At 39.8% G+C, this 18,213-nt stretch overlaps 1 protein-coding gene across 1 annotated transcript in view; it reads right to left on the bottom strand.

Moving 5' to 3' along the window:
* Nucleotides 1–18,213, bottom strand: part of LOC108679081 (kinesin heavy chain) — a 41,508-nt gene that overhangs the window by 8,512 nt on the left and 14,783 nt on the right. Inside the window, exons 3-13 of the mRNA XM_047884708.1 lie at nt 9,294–9,395; nt 8,346–8,471; nt 7,384–7,527; nt 6,800–6,924; nt 4,864–4,968; nt 4,301–4,446; nt 3,714–3,801; nt 3,014–3,134; nt 2,062–2,264; nt 1,593–1,799; nt 1,019–1,174 (exon numbers count right to left, since the gene is read on the bottom strand). Coding sequence (XP_047740664.1) covers nt 1,019–1,174; nt 1,593–1,799; nt 2,062–2,264; nt 3,014–3,134; nt 3,714–3,801; nt 4,301–4,446; nt 4,864–4,968; nt 6,800–6,924; nt 7,384–7,527; nt 8,346–8,471; nt 9,294–9,395 — 1,523 coding nt within the window. The remainder of the gene's footprint in view (nt 1–1,018; nt 1,175–1,592; nt 1,800–2,061; nt 2,265–3,013; nt 3,135–3,713; nt 3,802–4,300; nt 4,447–4,863; nt 4,969–6,799; nt 6,925–7,383; nt 7,528–8,345; nt 8,472–9,293; nt 9,396–18,213) is intronic.

Here is an 18,213-nt window from a genome sequence, read left to right as displayed (position 1 = left end):
TGAGACCGGCCACGAGTCCGGCCGTAAATTCGTCCGCGACGTCCTAGGTTTCTAGTGCTGAAACAGTTAAAATAGCTGAAAAACATATTGGTTCACGAAATGGGGTTCTATTTGTGAAATACACATTTGTGTTTAACCTTTATCTTTTAAAATTGCAGTGTACTAAGTTTCAAGAAAGAGGCGTATGTCTGTGGGGGGCGCTAAAAATTCACTAGTGAGCCAAAGGAGGCGCCAGCCTGAAAAAGGTTGGGAACCACTGTTCTAGACGATACAACAGTCGAGATTATATGCGGCGTATCAATAAATGCAGGCGCACATACAGCGTTCCATTTGAACACATGTGAACCACGAACAATAATATTGACCGCTTCCCGATTAATTTTACTCGCTACCTTAAGCTGGTCAACTCAAATTCAAGTTTAACCCCCTGCTATTATTTGCTGCTGACTCCAGCTACATTCTGATAAAATTGACCAAAACATTTAATTATAACTTTTCCTAAAATCATTCCTCATAATCTCAAAATCAGAATGTTAATGATGGCTGACGATTTAAACATTTATATAGTCCTAAAAATTCATTTATTTCTATATTATGATTCCTTGAGATCAACTGCATCTAACTCTCTCAATGTCCACAAATCAAAAATGAACTCAGACACAAGCTTGACCCGCCAGGCAAATGACGTTGGAACTACGATGATTACGATCAGATATTATGGAAACGATAACATCGTTCAATAAACTTTGATTCAACGGCAGATGCCTTATGGGGAAAAAATTGTTGTTGTTGCGGTGTCAGGAGAGAAGAGTGTTAAAAAATATAACTCAGTACTCACTGCAGTGAGTGACAGAGAGCGCATTTTCTCGTCGACGAAAACGTGAAGTCACGGACGGACAGACAGACGGACAGACATGGCGAGCACAATAGTGCATTTTTTCCATAAATGAAAAAATGCGCTAACAAGAAGTTTCTTTGAGAAAAAAATCATTACGGAGGCGTCTGGCCCGGCACTCACGAGGGAGTTGGTGTCTGTGGCCGAGCCGCCGATGACAGAGCCCACCTCGCCCAGGTCGGCCAGCAGCTTCGTGAGCATCTCGGTGATGCGGCGCTTGCTGGCACTCGTCGACTCCCTCATCTGCTGCAGCTCTGCGTTCATCTCCGACAGGTTGCCCTGAGGTCGGCGGTGCGATTAATAATGAGCACTTAATGACTTCAGTGAGGGTGATTAAGTGCAGTCAGCGCCATAATTAGAACTAATTTTTTAAACTTGATTACTTCAGTGTGGATCACCAAGGGAAGTCATCACCATCAGTGCGACTAATGATAAACACTTAATGCCTTCAGTGATGGTGAGTGTTTGACGTGCCTTTACTGCGACTCTAAGTGTCTAGTTAATGGCATAAGTAAGATATATTCTCTGAAGTATTAAATGCTGCATATATAGTGATTTTTTTTAATTGTAAACCTATCTTAAACATGATTTGGATTATTTAAAAACAAGTTTTTCGCGAGATGTTCTACAAAATGCAGGCACATGAGTTTTCGAGAAGATTAGACAGGACAACGGACATGCATGCTAGGCCACTCACGAGTTTCTGCGAGAGCTCATCACTGAGAGATTCATTTTCTTTACACTTGATCTCGACCTCCTGGCTCTTCTGGTCGTAGTTGAGAGCGAGCTCCTCGAGCGCCTGGAGGACCTCCTTGACCTCATCCTTGGCGGCGTCGTTCTCGGCCTGGATGCGCGTCATCTCGGACTGCAGCACCTCGTAGTCCCGCCGCGTGCTGCCGATCAGCTGCGACGGGCGTAGAAATTTGGGAGTTACTACTGTAGTTACTAATCAGCAGCAACGTGTGCGACCATTTAGGTGTTGTTAAAGTGGTAACAAACTCTAAGCTTGTTTCCTGAAAGGGCGTCTATGATGGAATGTTTATAGTTCACTACAAATCGACAAAAGCTCTTGAGTAATCATGCAGGATTACTCGAAGAAACAAGACAGTATTTATAGTAAGATAAGTTTTTCTGGATGAACTTCGAATGTTACTGCCGTGACTTACCTCCTCCTGTTCCATCATCTGCTCCTTGAGTTTCTCGACCATCTGGCTGTGCTGGTTGATCTCTTCGTCCTTCTCGTCCATCTGAGCGTAGAGGGCGGCCAAGTTGCGCTCCCACGCGGCCTTCACATTCGCCGCCACAGGCCCCACCTCCGCCAGAGCCTCGCTCACGCTCAGGCGGTTGTCCGCCAAGTCTTTTTGCGGGTCTGCGCGCAATATTTCAGATATATTTCTTTTCAGTGGACCATGAATTTTGAAGCGAAGAGAACGCCAATTATATTAACCATATCTTCAATGAAAATATTTCGGATACCAGGTGCATCTCAGCTCAAAAATTTTATTGAATGCCTGTAAATGCAATGATGAAAATATCCGTAAAGTCCTCGGGCGTCATGCGAGGTTAATAAATTTTGCTTTTAGCAGATTCTATCATTGATTTCAATTACTGCCTTCATTTCTCGGAGATTATCGGGATTGAGAAGCAAGCGCTTTGTTTTATTCGAATTTGTGTTTACTCGAAAAAATCTGGGACAGAAACCTAATTTTCATGTTTGCAGTTAAAATTTTGGATTTATACCTAAATTTCGAGTGTCATTTGATTCTAAGTCGCACTGCGCTGAATCTTCTACATTGTTTATTTATAAATTTTGTTCCAATTAGAAAAATAATCGCGGAATAAGAATAAATATATATTATTATAAAATAAAATTAAAAAATTCTAATTATAATTTAACTATATTAAATTATAATTATATTCTATTGACCTATTGTACACTGGTACAAATTTAATTATATTAAATTATAATAATTGTAAAATTATTATAAATAAAATTATTATAAAAATAAATATAAGTCAATTAAGAGCACCCCATCTCAAAACTTAAAATAATTGTTCATGTACAAGACATTGCAAGAAGCTCGAGATATAAAATAAACCCAAAATGTCTGGACTCACTCTCGACCATGGAGCGCTCCATTTCGATGGCGACCTGTTCCCTGGTCTCCACCTTCTCGCCACGTCTCCAGCGGTACAGCTCGGCCTCCATCACCTCCAGTTGGCTCTTCAGTTTCGTTACCTAACCACAAAAAATCAATCTATGCGCTACAAATTTCTGCTCACTCATGTGAAAAAACTAACCCAGTGGATACTGATTCATTAGCTATCGACATTTACTGTCTTCAATCACTCAATGTCGTCGGCTACTTTAAAAATCAATATATTGATAAGCAGCGAGCTATTGAGTTTGAGTATAAAATTGATATCAAAATGGTTGAGTTTAAACTATCACAACTCAGCACTTTCATTCAATAAAATCTATACATATTGATGCTTGTGTTGCTCCATGTTACCCTGCACTCTCTCCCTCACATTGTTCCAGGTTGCACTGCACGTTCAAGCACGGTACTCAACTCCCTCCTGTTGCTCCATGTTGCACTGCATCTCACATAATCACACGGCACGGTACATAATCACACGGCACGCTACATAACCACACGACCAGGGGCCATACTTTCACTCTCTAAGTGAACGTAAGTACTTACGCTCTATTTTCTTGTCTATGATAGGTGGATTTTGCTTGAAAGGCCGTCAATGATTGGCTGATGAACTTACGATCTCTTAACTTTTTTTTGAAAGTATAGGCCCAGACCCGTACCTTCTCCCTCTCTTTGGACCATCGTCGCTTCCACTCCTCAGCGGTGAGCTCCTCGTTGACCTGCACGCAGTTCTTGATGGTCTTGGCGCTGCACAAACGCAAGCGTCGCGTCTTAGCTCAACGCCACGTAGCCAATTTCCGTATATTATAAACTAGCACAAAGTGGTCCCTTTCTCTAAACTTCAAGAGTGTAAAATAACTACGTATCTCGTCAATTATAGCTTTATAACATATAATCATTTACGATTAACAGTCTTCAAACCCATACGTTTCCAGAATTACCGTCTTGAATAAAGATTGAGTACAAACCTCCCGGCTATTGAAGGCTTAACGTAAGGACTGCAAGCAAAATCTCGTAAAGTCTCATCTTAGGTAAAACTTTTAGATCAAATAAGCCATCAACTCCCGGACCGTTCTGTTCATGTGCTCATTTCTATCGAACTAATATACGAGGACTGAATCAAACGAAAATCATAAGATTTTGCAATATTTCAGATTGTATAATCTTGGCCTTGATATAATTTATCTTAAAATTACCATTAGTATTCATGAGCCAGAAAGAAGGTTTACGCTGATGATTGAGTTACCGTTTACCGAAGTCGAGAGTGGATCGCGTCTCGGCCTCGTTGTAGGAGGCCGGGGAGCAGCAGATGACGATGGTGGTGCGGGCGTTCCCTCCCAGCGACTCCTGCAGGATACGCGTCAGCTTCGAGTCCCTGTACGGCACGTGGCCCTGGTGGGGAGGAAGGTCCTGTCACTAATATGTTGGTTTAGGACTTTAGGTGATAGATTTACTGTGAACATGGCCTAGTCGTAACATTATGAAAAAATAAAAAATTAGGTTTAAATGTCGCACACCAGCTAGATAATAGTTAGTTTAGTGGCCAAATGTTTACTAGCGCTTCAGCTATTTAGCTATCTCGCACCGAAAGTCAAGATGAACATCACCATAGAGGTGGAACGTCTCAATTATTCATTACCCACAAGGGGCGGAAGGTCTCAGATGTCCAGCCCGCTGAAGCTGGCTCGAAATGAGGGGGCGCCAGATAATAATTTAAAAATAATAATGTTTGGATTATAATTTCATGTAATTTTGTCGCTTGGTCAGATAGATCGCAATACACTCCTAAGGAGATAATGTTAAAGTAACCTTGGCATCGGCGAGCGCGGCGATGACGTTACCGAGCGCCGACAAGGACTTGTTGATGTTCTTCGCCTCGTCCAGCACAGTCCCCTCCGCCCCAGTCTTGCTCACCTGTAAGAGTAACAACACATGATCATGGGTTTACTAATCTTAGTTATTATGATGTTATTATTATTTAATGCTTTCTAGTGCTTTAAGGTTGTATATGCTCGTTGCTTTTATCACGTGTTGTCTACTGTGTTACATGGTTTTATGTTTTGTGGTCCAGTGAAATCGGAGCTTTCTATGTTTAATGGTTCGATGTGATCCATGCTTTTAAGGCCTTGTGCTTCGAGTTGTTCAATAATTTCTATGTATTTTTTACCCAGTGATTGGGAAAAATTTTCGACAAAAGGGCTGACAAATGGCTGACGTATTCATTGACCGACTTCGTGACTGTTTTTTTGCGTTTCGCTCAAAAGGTCGTAACGAAAGTAGAGAATTAGTAACAATTAGAAATGTATATTCAACTACAAATTTAAATTCAGATGGGATGTTCAACTAATTCATTATTTACTTCCACTATAGGTTTTTCATACATTATGATCCATTCTAGAGATAAGGATGTAAAATAATTAGAGAAAAATGATACCGAATCTGAATGAATAATGGAACTCTATAATCTTCCAATGGAAGCCTCTAACTTCTCAAAGTGCTTAGATCATCGATCAATCTACCTTCATGGTCATGGCACTCATTCACCTATCAAAATGAAGTATAAAATATTGTTTTTATGCATTATTAAAGCTGTACATTCATTGTACATGACGCTGCAGCCCTCTCCTATATCAGCAGGCCCAATGCGCGGCTTACGAGAGCCACTGAATCAGGCCCGCTAGAACGAGATTGAATTTGTGTTGCAAAACTTCAACCGTGCAATCCTGTTACGGCAATAAAGTGGCAGCACAATCCTGCTATAACAATAAACGAGTGTTGGCGCAATATTGCTGCGGTAATAAAGGAGCAGTAGCGCAATCCGACTACGTTAATAACGTTGTGCCGTTGCAGTTCTCTTGCTGCAATAACGCTGTTGTCTCGCCAATCTCTTCCTGCAATAACAAAGTTGTCTGCAAATTCGTTGCTTTAATAACCCGGTTGTCTCGCAAATCTGGTAATATAACAACACTCTATGCCGCAATCAAAGTTTGCGCTTAATTTCTTAAGCAACTGCAGACAGGAGATCAAAGGACGTCTGAGTAAGCTTGGCACCGCCACGCAGAAACGGAAATTGTGACTGCCAGATAGCCTCCAGCATCTGCATGTATTAAATAACGGAATGGGATACAGACGCGACATTGCATATTTTTTGTAGATTCACATCAGGTAATGTTACTGATTCTTTTGCATATTATTACGCCTCGCAGAACGCATTTCCATTAATCAACCTTTCTAGTGATTACTTGTAAGAAGACCCATGTACAACAATAACAACAAATAGCAAGAAAAATCTCCTAGCTACAGTTTTTTGTACCTTTAGATCAATTTTTGTCAATGATGAAAGTTGAAAAACGGTTTCAGTACAATTAATGATAACAAGTAGATCACGACTGTAATTGGCAGAACGTGCACGATAATTCAATTAATGTGGTTTCGCTAAATACATTATATCTTAATTGCTGCTCAGTTCCTTGGATACAGAATGGCGGCGAGCTCGAATTTCACGCACTCATATTTGTTTCCTTTCTATGGCGACAGCGAAAAACTTTTGAGGATGAATGTACATGAACATCGAATGAACTGAACGGAGTCTGATTATATATATTCTGGATATGTTCAAGCCATCAAATCATGCCCTTTTAACTCGTGGAATTACAGTGAGTTTATCATTTATTTTAATATCGCTGTTTTGCACCACATCAAAGTGTGTCAGCACACAAATATCTCTAGCTGTAAATGAACTCACTTTTTCCGAGCCGGCCAAGTCGACGAGGTAAAGTTTGCCTACGAGTTTCTTTTGCGTCTCGATGTTCTCTTGCTTGACTTGGATCAGGAAGACGCTGTGAGACCGAGAGCTGTGCTCGTTCATGTCTGTCAATACAGGAGGAACTAAGTTACTATTTATTACTTCATAATAGTTTATTTATGACGAAATTCATTATATATTCATATCTAGTAAACTATTACTAGAATAAACATTGAGGTAAAAAGTTTTCTTATGCAGTAGCTTTTTTTAAGAAGGTATTATTGAGCCACTACAAGCAGCATCAATCTTTAATCGGCACTCCGCTCTTTATACTACGCGAAGATAGCTTATTAGCCTAAGATAACAATTCATAACAATACGAAGATTTCCAAGGGCCGTGTCATTATTTATAAAACTGAAAAACATACCATTTGATAAAAGAAAGGTTTGATTGAAATGCCGAGTGTAAACTAATAATATTCAAGAAGAGGCGAAGACCAAGTAACTCACTAGTGACAGCGATGTGTCGGAAGACCAAGTAACTCACTAGTGACAGCGATGTGTCGGAAGACCAAGTAACTCACTAGTGACAGCGATGTGTCGGTTGTTCTTGCCCAGCTCGATGACCTCGAAGACCTCCTCAGGGGAAGACACGAACCGCTCCGTCGCGCCCTTCACGAAGGGCACCCGGTTCTTGTCCTCGTGCACCGACAGGTTAACCTTCGAGACTGCAGGTTAGAATGTTCAGGTTCAGGTTAGAAGGTTCACCTTCGAGACTGAAAGTTAGAATGTTCAGGTTCAGGTTAGACTGTTCAAGACACGTTCACTTTCGAGACTGAAAATGAGGTAAACAAGTTATTGCTAGAGAGACTAGTTAAGGTGCGTTAGGTCTTGTTATGCTTGCTACTTATACTTTGCTTGGGTAATGTATCCCATTGTTAAGTAATTTATTCTTTGCTTGAGTAATTTATACAACGTTTAAACAACTAGCGGATAAGCAGCGAATTGAGATTACTTCAGATACGTGCTGCCATAAATGGATGGGATTGTGTAAGACAAAAAATTTTTTGTGTACTTTATCAAAATTATTAAATGGGTTCTAACGAGTCTGAAGATGCAACTTTTTTAATTTCAAAAGTTACTGATATCGCTAAGTGCCCTATTCTACATGATAAGCATGTAGGTCCAGGTCCGAGAAAATAATGCTTCGCAAACAGAATCATTAAATACCGGTTTTGGTTTTAAATAAAAGTTTTGGGAATTGCGTTTACTGGAAATTTAACTGGTATATACTCTGTATTACGACATAAGAACGAGCTTTTTTTGCTTACAGGCTCATGTCAAAGATAAGTTTTATTTTATTTTTACACTTCAGGACTAAGATTATTTTCTAGGATTATAGTGAAATCACTACGTATCCTGGGATCGGAATAGTTATTCACGCTCATTGAACAACTGCGATAGCCTACTGAAAGCCAATTACTAAATATACTTTATTATTATATGCGCGAATTATTAACGCATTTAAAGCCCAAAGGCAACTCACTGTCCAACAAGTCGCGGATTTTGTCCATGTAGATCTCGAAGTAGGAGACCTTGATGTGGAACTCCAGCGACTCCTCCATGTTGTAGATGTGGTTGAAGATGTCGTGTACGATCCTCGGGATGATGCCTGTACATTACATATGCAAATTACAGCAATATTGTTCTGGATGATTTGAACATCCATGACGCACAGAAATGAATTCATGGTTTTTTGTCTTAAATAAAATCTTAGAAGTCACAGTTGCTAGATATTTAAATGTTGGTAGCAAAGTCCGTAGAATAAATTTCAAGCATGTTGTGTTGCTCCACGCTAACGTTCAAAATTTTCGCCAGTTTGACAATAATTTTAGGTCAAGAAAAAACATCTTCAAGAAACTCTTTCGACCAGAAACGACGTGTGAATTGCTTTTATGTGCCTATGAGGATCCATTGGCCCCTCCATAATGCAAATCAACATTCGAACCCGTAACTATATTTTGTGAAAAAGCAGCGAGTATTTACTAATAAATTCTTTTTCCCCGCACTATTGGCTAATAAATATAACATTTAGGGTACGCGACACTTAACTTACAAGTTAATCGTATTAAATTATAACAAGAGAATGACTCAATTTCCTGCAATTAGAAATGCCCAAATAATGGCAAATAATTATTATCCATTTCTCTCGGGTCATGATGAGGCGGGTCCAGGCGGTGGAGAATTGACGAGAGTCTGTCTGCTCCACAGGCGCTGACAATTTATAATCACTTTCCTGAACGTCGTCTTACAGAACGCCGTCTTTCAGGACGCCGTCTTACATAAGGTCGTCATACATAAGGCCGTTATGTAAGACGATGAAACCCTTCTGCACTTCAATTCAAGAATATTGTTTGCTGTATGACGGCTCAACCATGCATTGCGTATAATATTCTTAACGCTAGTCTTAAACTAAAGGAACTGACGTGCATACCTTGGAGTGCGACGTCGCCGAGTTTGCCCTCCATGGTGTGGGTCTTGCCTGACGAGGTCTGGCCGTACGCGAAGATGGTACCGTTATAGCCGCCCAGCACATCTGGGGCAGACAAAAATAAACTTAATTTAAATCAAACATTACGCAGGTTCAGAGAAATTTTCTATGTGAAAAGAAAAAAAAATCATTTAAATTTTGTAACACCACCTATTGTGCAGTAAGGTGGAGCGAAATACAATTTTTATTAAATCCGCACTCGGACTTCAATTTTTTTTATGTGAACTCATGCCAAATTAATCCCATTCAAAGTATTTTTCAATCAAACCATTTTCAGAGATGCCGGGACTCGTAGACTCTTTTTTAGAGAAGAGAGACTCGGATAATCCAATAAATTTCATCGATTATTACAACGAATTTTGGGTATCCTAAAGTTTCCTTGTCATACTCAAGCAGTGGAAAGATGCACCAAACTTGTAATACTTACGTCACCAGCAGTTTGTGCGGAACACCAGCGGGTGGCTACTCACAAATACTCGTATAATCGAGTCCAGAAGAGAAAAGCCATCATACGCCACCAAGAAAGATTTTTTATTTACTAAGGCTTCGCTAAAAAGTAGGCGTCAGTGAGAAATATATGTTCTAGTAACAATATTGAAGTGTTTCGTGGAGAACTATATTATGTTTATTTGGATAAGTACTTTCTTAAGATTCAATGGAACTGAGAATTAGGTTGTGCCTTTAATTAAAATGATGGACCAAATAACAAACTAAATTATATTAGAATGATCAATTCATGCACCACACAACATAAAATGTTCATAAAGATATACGCTAACTTGGGATTAAAAGTTGCACTGAACGAAATTTACGTTCTGCAGGTTTGCAAGATTCCTATTGATCAGAAGAAGCCTGTATGATACTAATTTCTCACATCAGAACTTGATTGCTCCTATGTTAAGTACATGAAAAAACGATTGAGAAAATTTAATCCGAAGTTTATCGGAAGAAGGCCCATTTTCCTATTAATATTATATTATTTACAACGCTCTTATATGCCTCCGCTTATAAAGCTTTATCAGAACCTCTTACCATCAATTTGGACTAAGTTCACATTAGGCATATTATTTAATATCAAGATGGGGGATATATGTTCAGGAAGTGTCACCCAAATTATCAATTTTCGAAAATTGAACATTGCACTCAAAATTTCGATGAAATCAGATTTTTTCATATTCTCACCGGCTTTGTGGCAACTCTATAAATTGCTTGATTAGAAAATCTTTCAAAGAGAATTCATTTGGTAGGAGGGCACATAATCGAATTATAGTCAGATGGCGGATTTAAAAAAAAATTCGCTCGACTCTACTTTTGTCGCTAAACTTTTTGCCGTTGCAGCTGCACTGCAATATCACTCGGTTGGAAAGAATATGAATTCATCGCTCCATTTAAAAATGTATATTCAACCATCATATAATGTGCTTATTGAACCTAAATAACATTTACTAAGAAGACAGTGATCTTTTCAAGATAATAACCCCGAAAGACCTTGCGGCAGCTAGTTTCCAATAACGCAGCCGCAAAGCCTTTTCAAATCCCTAACAATTCTCAGCCTCAGAATTTTTCCCGACTTGTGCGTTCTTCATAAGCCTTTGCAAGCCTCAACGTCTGAGTCTTCATGCAAAGATTGTACAAACCGGCAGGATATTAAGAACTGAGATCGTGCAAAAAGTTTTTCGCTGAGTACACTGACCGTAGAGGCAACTGTAGAGTGATTTTCCACATCACCTTCAAAGTCACTGCGTGTGCAAAGGCTTGCCGAGGCTCAGTCGAAACTTAAATTCAGCTATTTCTTCAAAGAAAACTGAGCTTTGCTGATAGAGAAAGCTTGCCGTAATGCGCGCTGCAGGTTTCTAAATATTGTACGCACCTCANCTTAAATTCAGCTATTTCTTCAAAGAAAACTGAGCTTTGCTGATGGAGAAAGCTTGCCGTAATGCGCGCTGCAGGTTTCTAAATATTGTACGCACCTCACAGCCGCAATTTTGCCAAGAAAAGTGAAGGAATATGTCTGAAAATGCATCATGAACAGGATCGAAAATTTTCAACCAGTGAGCAACAGGGTCTCTGAGAGATAAGGGACCCTTGAGAGATGAGTGATCTGACTTGCGAATGAAAGAGATCTCCAGAGATTCTGCTAGAGAATGGCGAGCTGCACTTATCTTGAGATGGGCAAAGTTCTGCATTATTCCACGAAAAAAACACACATTTTTAGTATTCTTGAGATAGGCAATAACCTGCAGTTTCTCAGCAAGCAGCAGTGACCAGCAGTGTCTCAGTGAGGAGTAGTGGTTTGCAATGTTCCATGCAGGAGGGTGTCTGAAGTGCACTGAAACTGTATTGTTAGGACAGAAACTTGCAAATTATCTGTGTCTATGTATCAACTAACTAAAGCGTAAGCAAGATGAACGATTGCCCATGTCCGGATTTAAAAGAATCCTGGCAGTCACACATGCGCATCCTCTAGCAGACGGGCGCTTCGTGAACGCCACCCACTGCAGCGCCGACCGCAGGCTTAAAAGAACTGCGCTGTGATTTTAAACTTCATAGAGCCTCACTATCAAAGATAGTTACGAGCTCGAACTCTGTCAGCCAATCAACGACGACTTTCCAAATAAACCCCTAAATTGCATAAAAGAAATTGGACCCCACATTTACATGTACTTACGACGGGACGTATACTTCAAACCTTTGCTTACGTATGCGTTAACCAACAGCAATGCTATTCGTACATAAAGGCCGTACATGCGTACACTCGTCCGAGAAGTCACGTCAGCATGCAAAGGATTAAGCAAGTTGCATAATACGGCACTGACAAAGATTACTGAACAAACTCCTTGACTTTAGTTGGAGCCACACATATTGGCCTCTAGTGCATTTTGATGAACTGCTGACTTAGTAGCGCATCACGAGTAAGTGATCAACCTAATCGTATTGGTGAAATATCCGTACAGAGACTCCTGATCATAGTTGCGATATCCGTTCACTGAATCCTGATCACAGGTGCAGAAACTTCCATTTGCTAATGTGATCTCTGCACCAAAATTTGTGTTTGTGGTTGATATTATAAGGATAGTTTAATCGTGATTATCATCTCGGTACTACGGCTCTGATAGTTTGCAATCTTTACGCACTTTGTCCCGCAATCTTTCATCATCATCTTCCACTGTCACCGAATATCAGGAAAATCTTTCTCTACATGCACAATGCACATCCTTCACCATACACCGGTCTCGCTGATGTCTCGTATGGTAAGGATCGAGCGGTGTGCATTTCTCAGTCCCTGACCTGTGATGCGGCGTGTGGGAGATAGACTGCTCAGAGCTCATGCCGAACAGCAAAATGAATGTACCTCCGGATTTTCAAAATTAAGGGAGCTGAAATTTGGCAAATTTCATTGAAATGTTATCGTTATTATTCACTTCAGTTGCTTAAAAATTCAAGCCAATTCCTGAATTTTTTTCACGAGTTGGCATGCTTGATGATATGATCAATATTGGACATGTTTTTTAATCGGTGTTCACTTGAGTTGAAAGCATAGTCGATAAATATATTATTACACGACTTCGGTAGAGTTCGCACAAACACAAAATTGTAAAATATTGCCACAAGAACCTCCTAATTAAAAAATTGCCTCATTTGCGCGAAGCGGAACTCTATATTTTAAAATGAATTGACAAACCTGCACTTGCCTAACTGCGACTCGCCGGCTAAGGTAAGAAAAAGTATTCATGAATCGTGCAAAAACAGAATTTGTTGATGTGCATCAGCAGATTTGTTGCAAGTTTGCATGCATAATTAATGGAAGAAGTTACATCCCAGCAACGAAATAGCTTGTTTACATCCAGGCTGCAACATTTTTCGGACGAAATAACGAGCTTATTTGAGCAAAAATTTCAGTTATTAGTTTCATGTCGGAGAAATTTTTTCGTAATGCGGCACAAATCTCATACCAACTTTTCCGTGTTTGAAACTTCAAAATCTCGCTAATTTTCCTTGATGTCTTCGCGTGACTAGGGTGCGAAGTAAGGGCCTCGTTAGAAGACTTGAGTGACGAACTTTCAAGACGCATTTATTTGTGCTCGAAATTTGCGCCCGCAACTAAAGAAGTGAGTTCGAAGAGGGAAAATTAATTAGCGATGACGTTGAATGAACAAAACTTCTGAAAATTAATGGAAAAAATCATGCAAAACATGTCGTTCTCAGTAGTTTTCTTGACGGCAATGGCATGATTACGGAGAAAAATTATTATGATTATTATCATAAGTATTGTGTGATTTCTAAACAGGCACACTTCTCCATAGTTAGATAAACCTCCATTGTTCTCATTTCAACTTGATTTCAGTGAAGTTCGCCTCTCCTTCTTAATATATGCCTTTAAATATTGTCAGGGGAACAACATGTAAGGCTTATTCTTTATTTACGACACAACTTAATTAAAAAAACGACCGTCACGATATCAGAATAATTCACTGAAATTTAATTTCAACTAAAATTTTTAACGGAATCTGAAAGCAGGAAGGGAATTCCCATTCGCTCGCTTCATCCTTGTCAAGCGCCACCGCTCGACGCCTGCCTTAATTTGTGAAAAGTTTAGAGGGTCGTCACAGCAATCATGGAACGACATGTTGCGCGTCAACATGACTGTCGGGTGCCAGGGAAATGCATGGAAGGTCACTGACTGGTGATTGGTAAATAAGTCAATTGGAGGATGGAAATTAGGATGAATTTGGATTAGAATTTCCGAGTTAAGAATTACAGAAATAAAATGCAGATTTTCAACAATGAAATTCAATGCCGAGAACTGCGTTTTTATTTCTGTTTTCACAACCTATCAAAAGTCCTGAAACTATGATCTGAAGGCGGTACATGGAGCCATCTTGGAGGGTTTCCCAGTGTTACGGATATACAGTGATGAAGAGGTTGTATACTCCTATAGTTTTCATCTGGTCAAAGTTACCGACCGACGAAGATACGCGATTTTACAACAGTATAACTATAACAAACAGGAATTTTCAACTTCCAATTCATACCGTAAAAGAACACAACAACACGATATTCAGTATTTTTTGTCATTTTAACGCCTCGAATCTGATTCGACTGATTTTCTTCCGTATTCCTTTCGCTAGGGTAAAAACTCGTGAGCTACTACCTCAAATTTACCCGAAGGAAAAACATGTGGAACAAATGGAGCTGAGTTGCAGGCGCTGTATATGCAGTCTAGAGAAGCATGGTTTCCATAAGAAGTCCCTGCTTGGCGTGGCTGGTTAGTTGAAGCGCCAAAAAAGCGTCAGGAATTACGCATAGTTTTAAAATTTCTCAGCAAATTTAAGACTAAGTTCTGGTGGCGAGCACGCGGAGGGAAAATGTTTTCTGAGCAATTATTGTGATAACGGTTTCGCATTTTAGATCACGAGGACCAAGAAGGATGACATTCCATGCAAAACTTTTACTCTCGAAGGGGAATGTTGGATTTCTCTACTACTTAGTGATGCTTAGACTGATATCGTATTGCTTCACAAATACGAAGGTATTAATACAAATCAATGTGCGATCATTAATACGATTCCTCAAACTGAACCATTAATAATTGAGTTAACAGAACGTGATCATCACTTCGATGAGAACGATGTGATCGTTGCTAGTAAACACAAGGCAAGACTAAATTTTGGCTTCGATCTTGCAACAATGAAAAAGTTAATTGACGCTGGTCTTCATCAAGCAAGTGAACAAAAGACACATCAGCACAACTATCAGACCCACGGCGATGACAATGTTTCGTAGGTCGTTTACGTCGGCTGGCAGGCCTCAGTGCACAGAATGAGCCTAATTCTCAAGTCTAGCCGCAGTTGAAGGCGTCCTAATGTCGCTTCCGGACCGGTAAGCTTTCAATCGCCAGGGCTGAACCTCAGCTGAAGCAAGACTTGGTTCACACGAGTCAGGCTGAAACTAAAAGTTCCTCCAACGATGCAACTTAGACCATAAAGAGGCAGCATTATTTCATTTTATTTGTCCGAGAAAAATTCTTTCATACCACTGAGGACTTAACGAAGTAGACGGTTCCTCGCTGTAGCGAAATTCACACACCCAGTTGAGTTTCTAAAAACCGTAACGTTACGTTCCAGGTAACTTTATTCAGAATACAGCCGTTGCTACGTCTCGCAGGGGCAGCATTTTTAGATTAAGATAATAAAATCCAAACTCAAGTCCGAAGCATGAGCCTTATGTTAATAAACTCGAAAATAAAAAGCACAACGCAAAGCGTGCACGCGGAATCTCGCTCATATACATGTAATTGTATCATAATATCGACGACAAATTCTCTTAGCGACCATTATCTTAACTTGAATCAAAGTTTTATCAAACTGAATTTAAAAGATAATTAGAATTCTGTGGACCTAACGGTAAAAATCTTCGATTTAACTGCAAACTAATGAAACAATTTCCGCGTCATAATGAAACAAACTTTGAAACACTTGATCATTAATTTCTCCAGTTTCAATATCCACACTAAGACCGCAGAAGCCGCCTTAAACTCCCGTCTTTCACAGAAAATGTTTAGTAATTTATACGCGCGATAGTGAAAATCTATCAGCTTTTTGCACCTCGGACTCGATGGCACTGGAGGGATCGTGGGAATTGTGGCATCTGCTGCGTGAAATATGCATTAACTAAAGGGAAAACTCGAAATTCCCCTTAGGAAACGAGTTATGAGCAATTTGAAAAAATAATTGTGAACATTTAAATTATGATTATATGCTTTTTCCTGAGCTCACTGCTGCTTAATATTACGAACATTCTTGCACTCGTCGCAATGCTATTCCGGTTTGGAATATGTTTTAGACGACCAAAGGGAAAATTCATCCAAGGAGAACATTTACTGGCGTCGTCAAGATGGACAAATATGCTCTTTGAAGCATAATGAAGAACACCAAGTCTCCTGTAGGTTCAAATAAATCATACATTCGACTTTTTCCATGTGTGTTGGTCAATATCCAACGCACACTCGTTCAGGTTTTTTTTATTTTTCAGCAAGATTTTTCTATCAATAATTATAGTCTGAAAATATCGCTGCATCAATTCTGCTCGTTTTGCCAAATTTCCAGAGGTGTGCAGTAGCGCGCTACATTTTCAGTAGCGGTAGCGGTAGCGGCGCTACATTTAAAGCAATGTAGCCGTAGCGGTAGCGCTCGCTACCAGAGGGGGGCAGTAGTGCGCTACATATAGCGGTAGCGGCACTACATTATTCAAGCAATTGTAGCGGTAGCGCCCGCTACATATTTAAGTAGCGATGCGAGGTTTTGCCGCTACAGCGCTACCGCTACATTTATAGATAAAGCCTTTAGATTTTACTTAATAGTATTAAATATTATTTTAAAACCAGCATGATTACGAACATTCTTGCACTCGTCGCAATGCTATTCCGGTTTGGAATATGTTTTAGACGACCAAAGGGAAAATTCATCCAAGGAGAACATTTACTGGCGTCGTCAAGATGGACAAATATGCTCTTTGAAGCATAATGAAGAACACCAAGTCTCCTGTAGGTTCAAATAAATCATACATTCGACTTTTTCCATGTGTGTTGGTCAATATCCAACGCACACTCGTTCAGGTTTTTTTTATTTTTCAGCAAGATTTTTCTATCAATAATTATAGTCTGAAAATATCGCTGCATCAATTCTGCTCGTTTTGCCAAATTTCACAATTCAACTTGCAAAAATTTCATAGTACGAAAGACATACACATTCAGATTTAGATTGGCGGCAAAAACTCTTACCACAGCACAAATAAGTTGTAAATCAAACGCTTCAGAGAAAACTGGAGGATGCAGCGCGTAACGCCCCAGCCAAAGTCAATTTAAAAGTTTGATGCTCTTGGGGAAAGCTCTACAGCTTCTCGCTGCAACATCTGCGGGGCTGACCACGTCTTTGTCTCGCTGCAACATCTGCGGGGCTGACCGCGTCTTTGTTAGTTCCAATATGTCTTGCATGTATCGCCCACATGTACTCACAACTTCGCTCCAGAAGATTCGAGCTCACGGTTTTTAGTGACACGCGTAAGTCTCCAATATTGCTGACAAGACGATCATCTTCCGTTCGTTGAACGTGCCAGATGCTCACTAGCGTTCCAGACAACATAAATTCAGGAGCAGACCTCTATCATTGATGGCAACCATATCCTCTTATCACCGAAATTAAACACTATTACGCGATTATCGGAAATTTAACACTCACTGTGAATATTTCGGGTCATATGAAGACACGAGAACTTAAAAAACTATCAGGAGAAGCAGAGGAAGAATCAATGCGCGCTCGCACTGCACGATTAATTCATAACCGCTTTAGCAGTCCCCGTTAAACCCAGTGACAAATATGACATCGTTCGTCAATATTCTCAGCACAATTCAGCGACGTAATGGCGCGAAATATTCCGTCCATTCTTCGTGACAAGGATCAACGTTTGAATTCAAACTCAGCAAGAAGTAAAAGTTTTAGTCTTTAAATGTTTGAACACGAGTATATCAGTTGTTACAGTTCAATTTTTTTCTTTATTAACTTGTGACCAGCAAAAACTTATCGCAGTATTCCGAATAACTTCTCTAGTAAAATTTATATCATTGGCTCAGGATTCCATTTTTTTCTTCTTATCGCTTGCAAGTTAACCTATTTGACGTCAGACATAACAGATAGTTCGATGACTATCGGTAATTCTAATTTTGTAAGAACTAGCTAGCATCCCACAAATAAACTTAGATTGAACCTCACATCGACATCTTGATAATGCTTGCTTGGGCTTAAAAAGGAGATGAAACCCGATTCCCTTTAAGTTTTCAAAGCAACACGAATTCGATGTACGATAA

Source organism: Hyalella azteca, unplaced genomic scaffold (assembly GCF_000764305.2).
Source record: "Hyalella azteca isolate HAZT.00-mixed unplaced genomic scaffold, Hazt_2.0.2 contig212, whole genome shotgun sequence".
In the NCBI taxonomy this organism is placed as follows: domain Eukaryota; kingdom Metazoa; phylum Arthropoda; class Malacostraca; order Amphipoda; family Hyalellidae; genus Hyalella; species Hyalella azteca.
The sequence above is the reverse complement of the archived record's forward strand: the minus strand, read 5'-3'. Positions and strand labels throughout refer to the sequence as shown.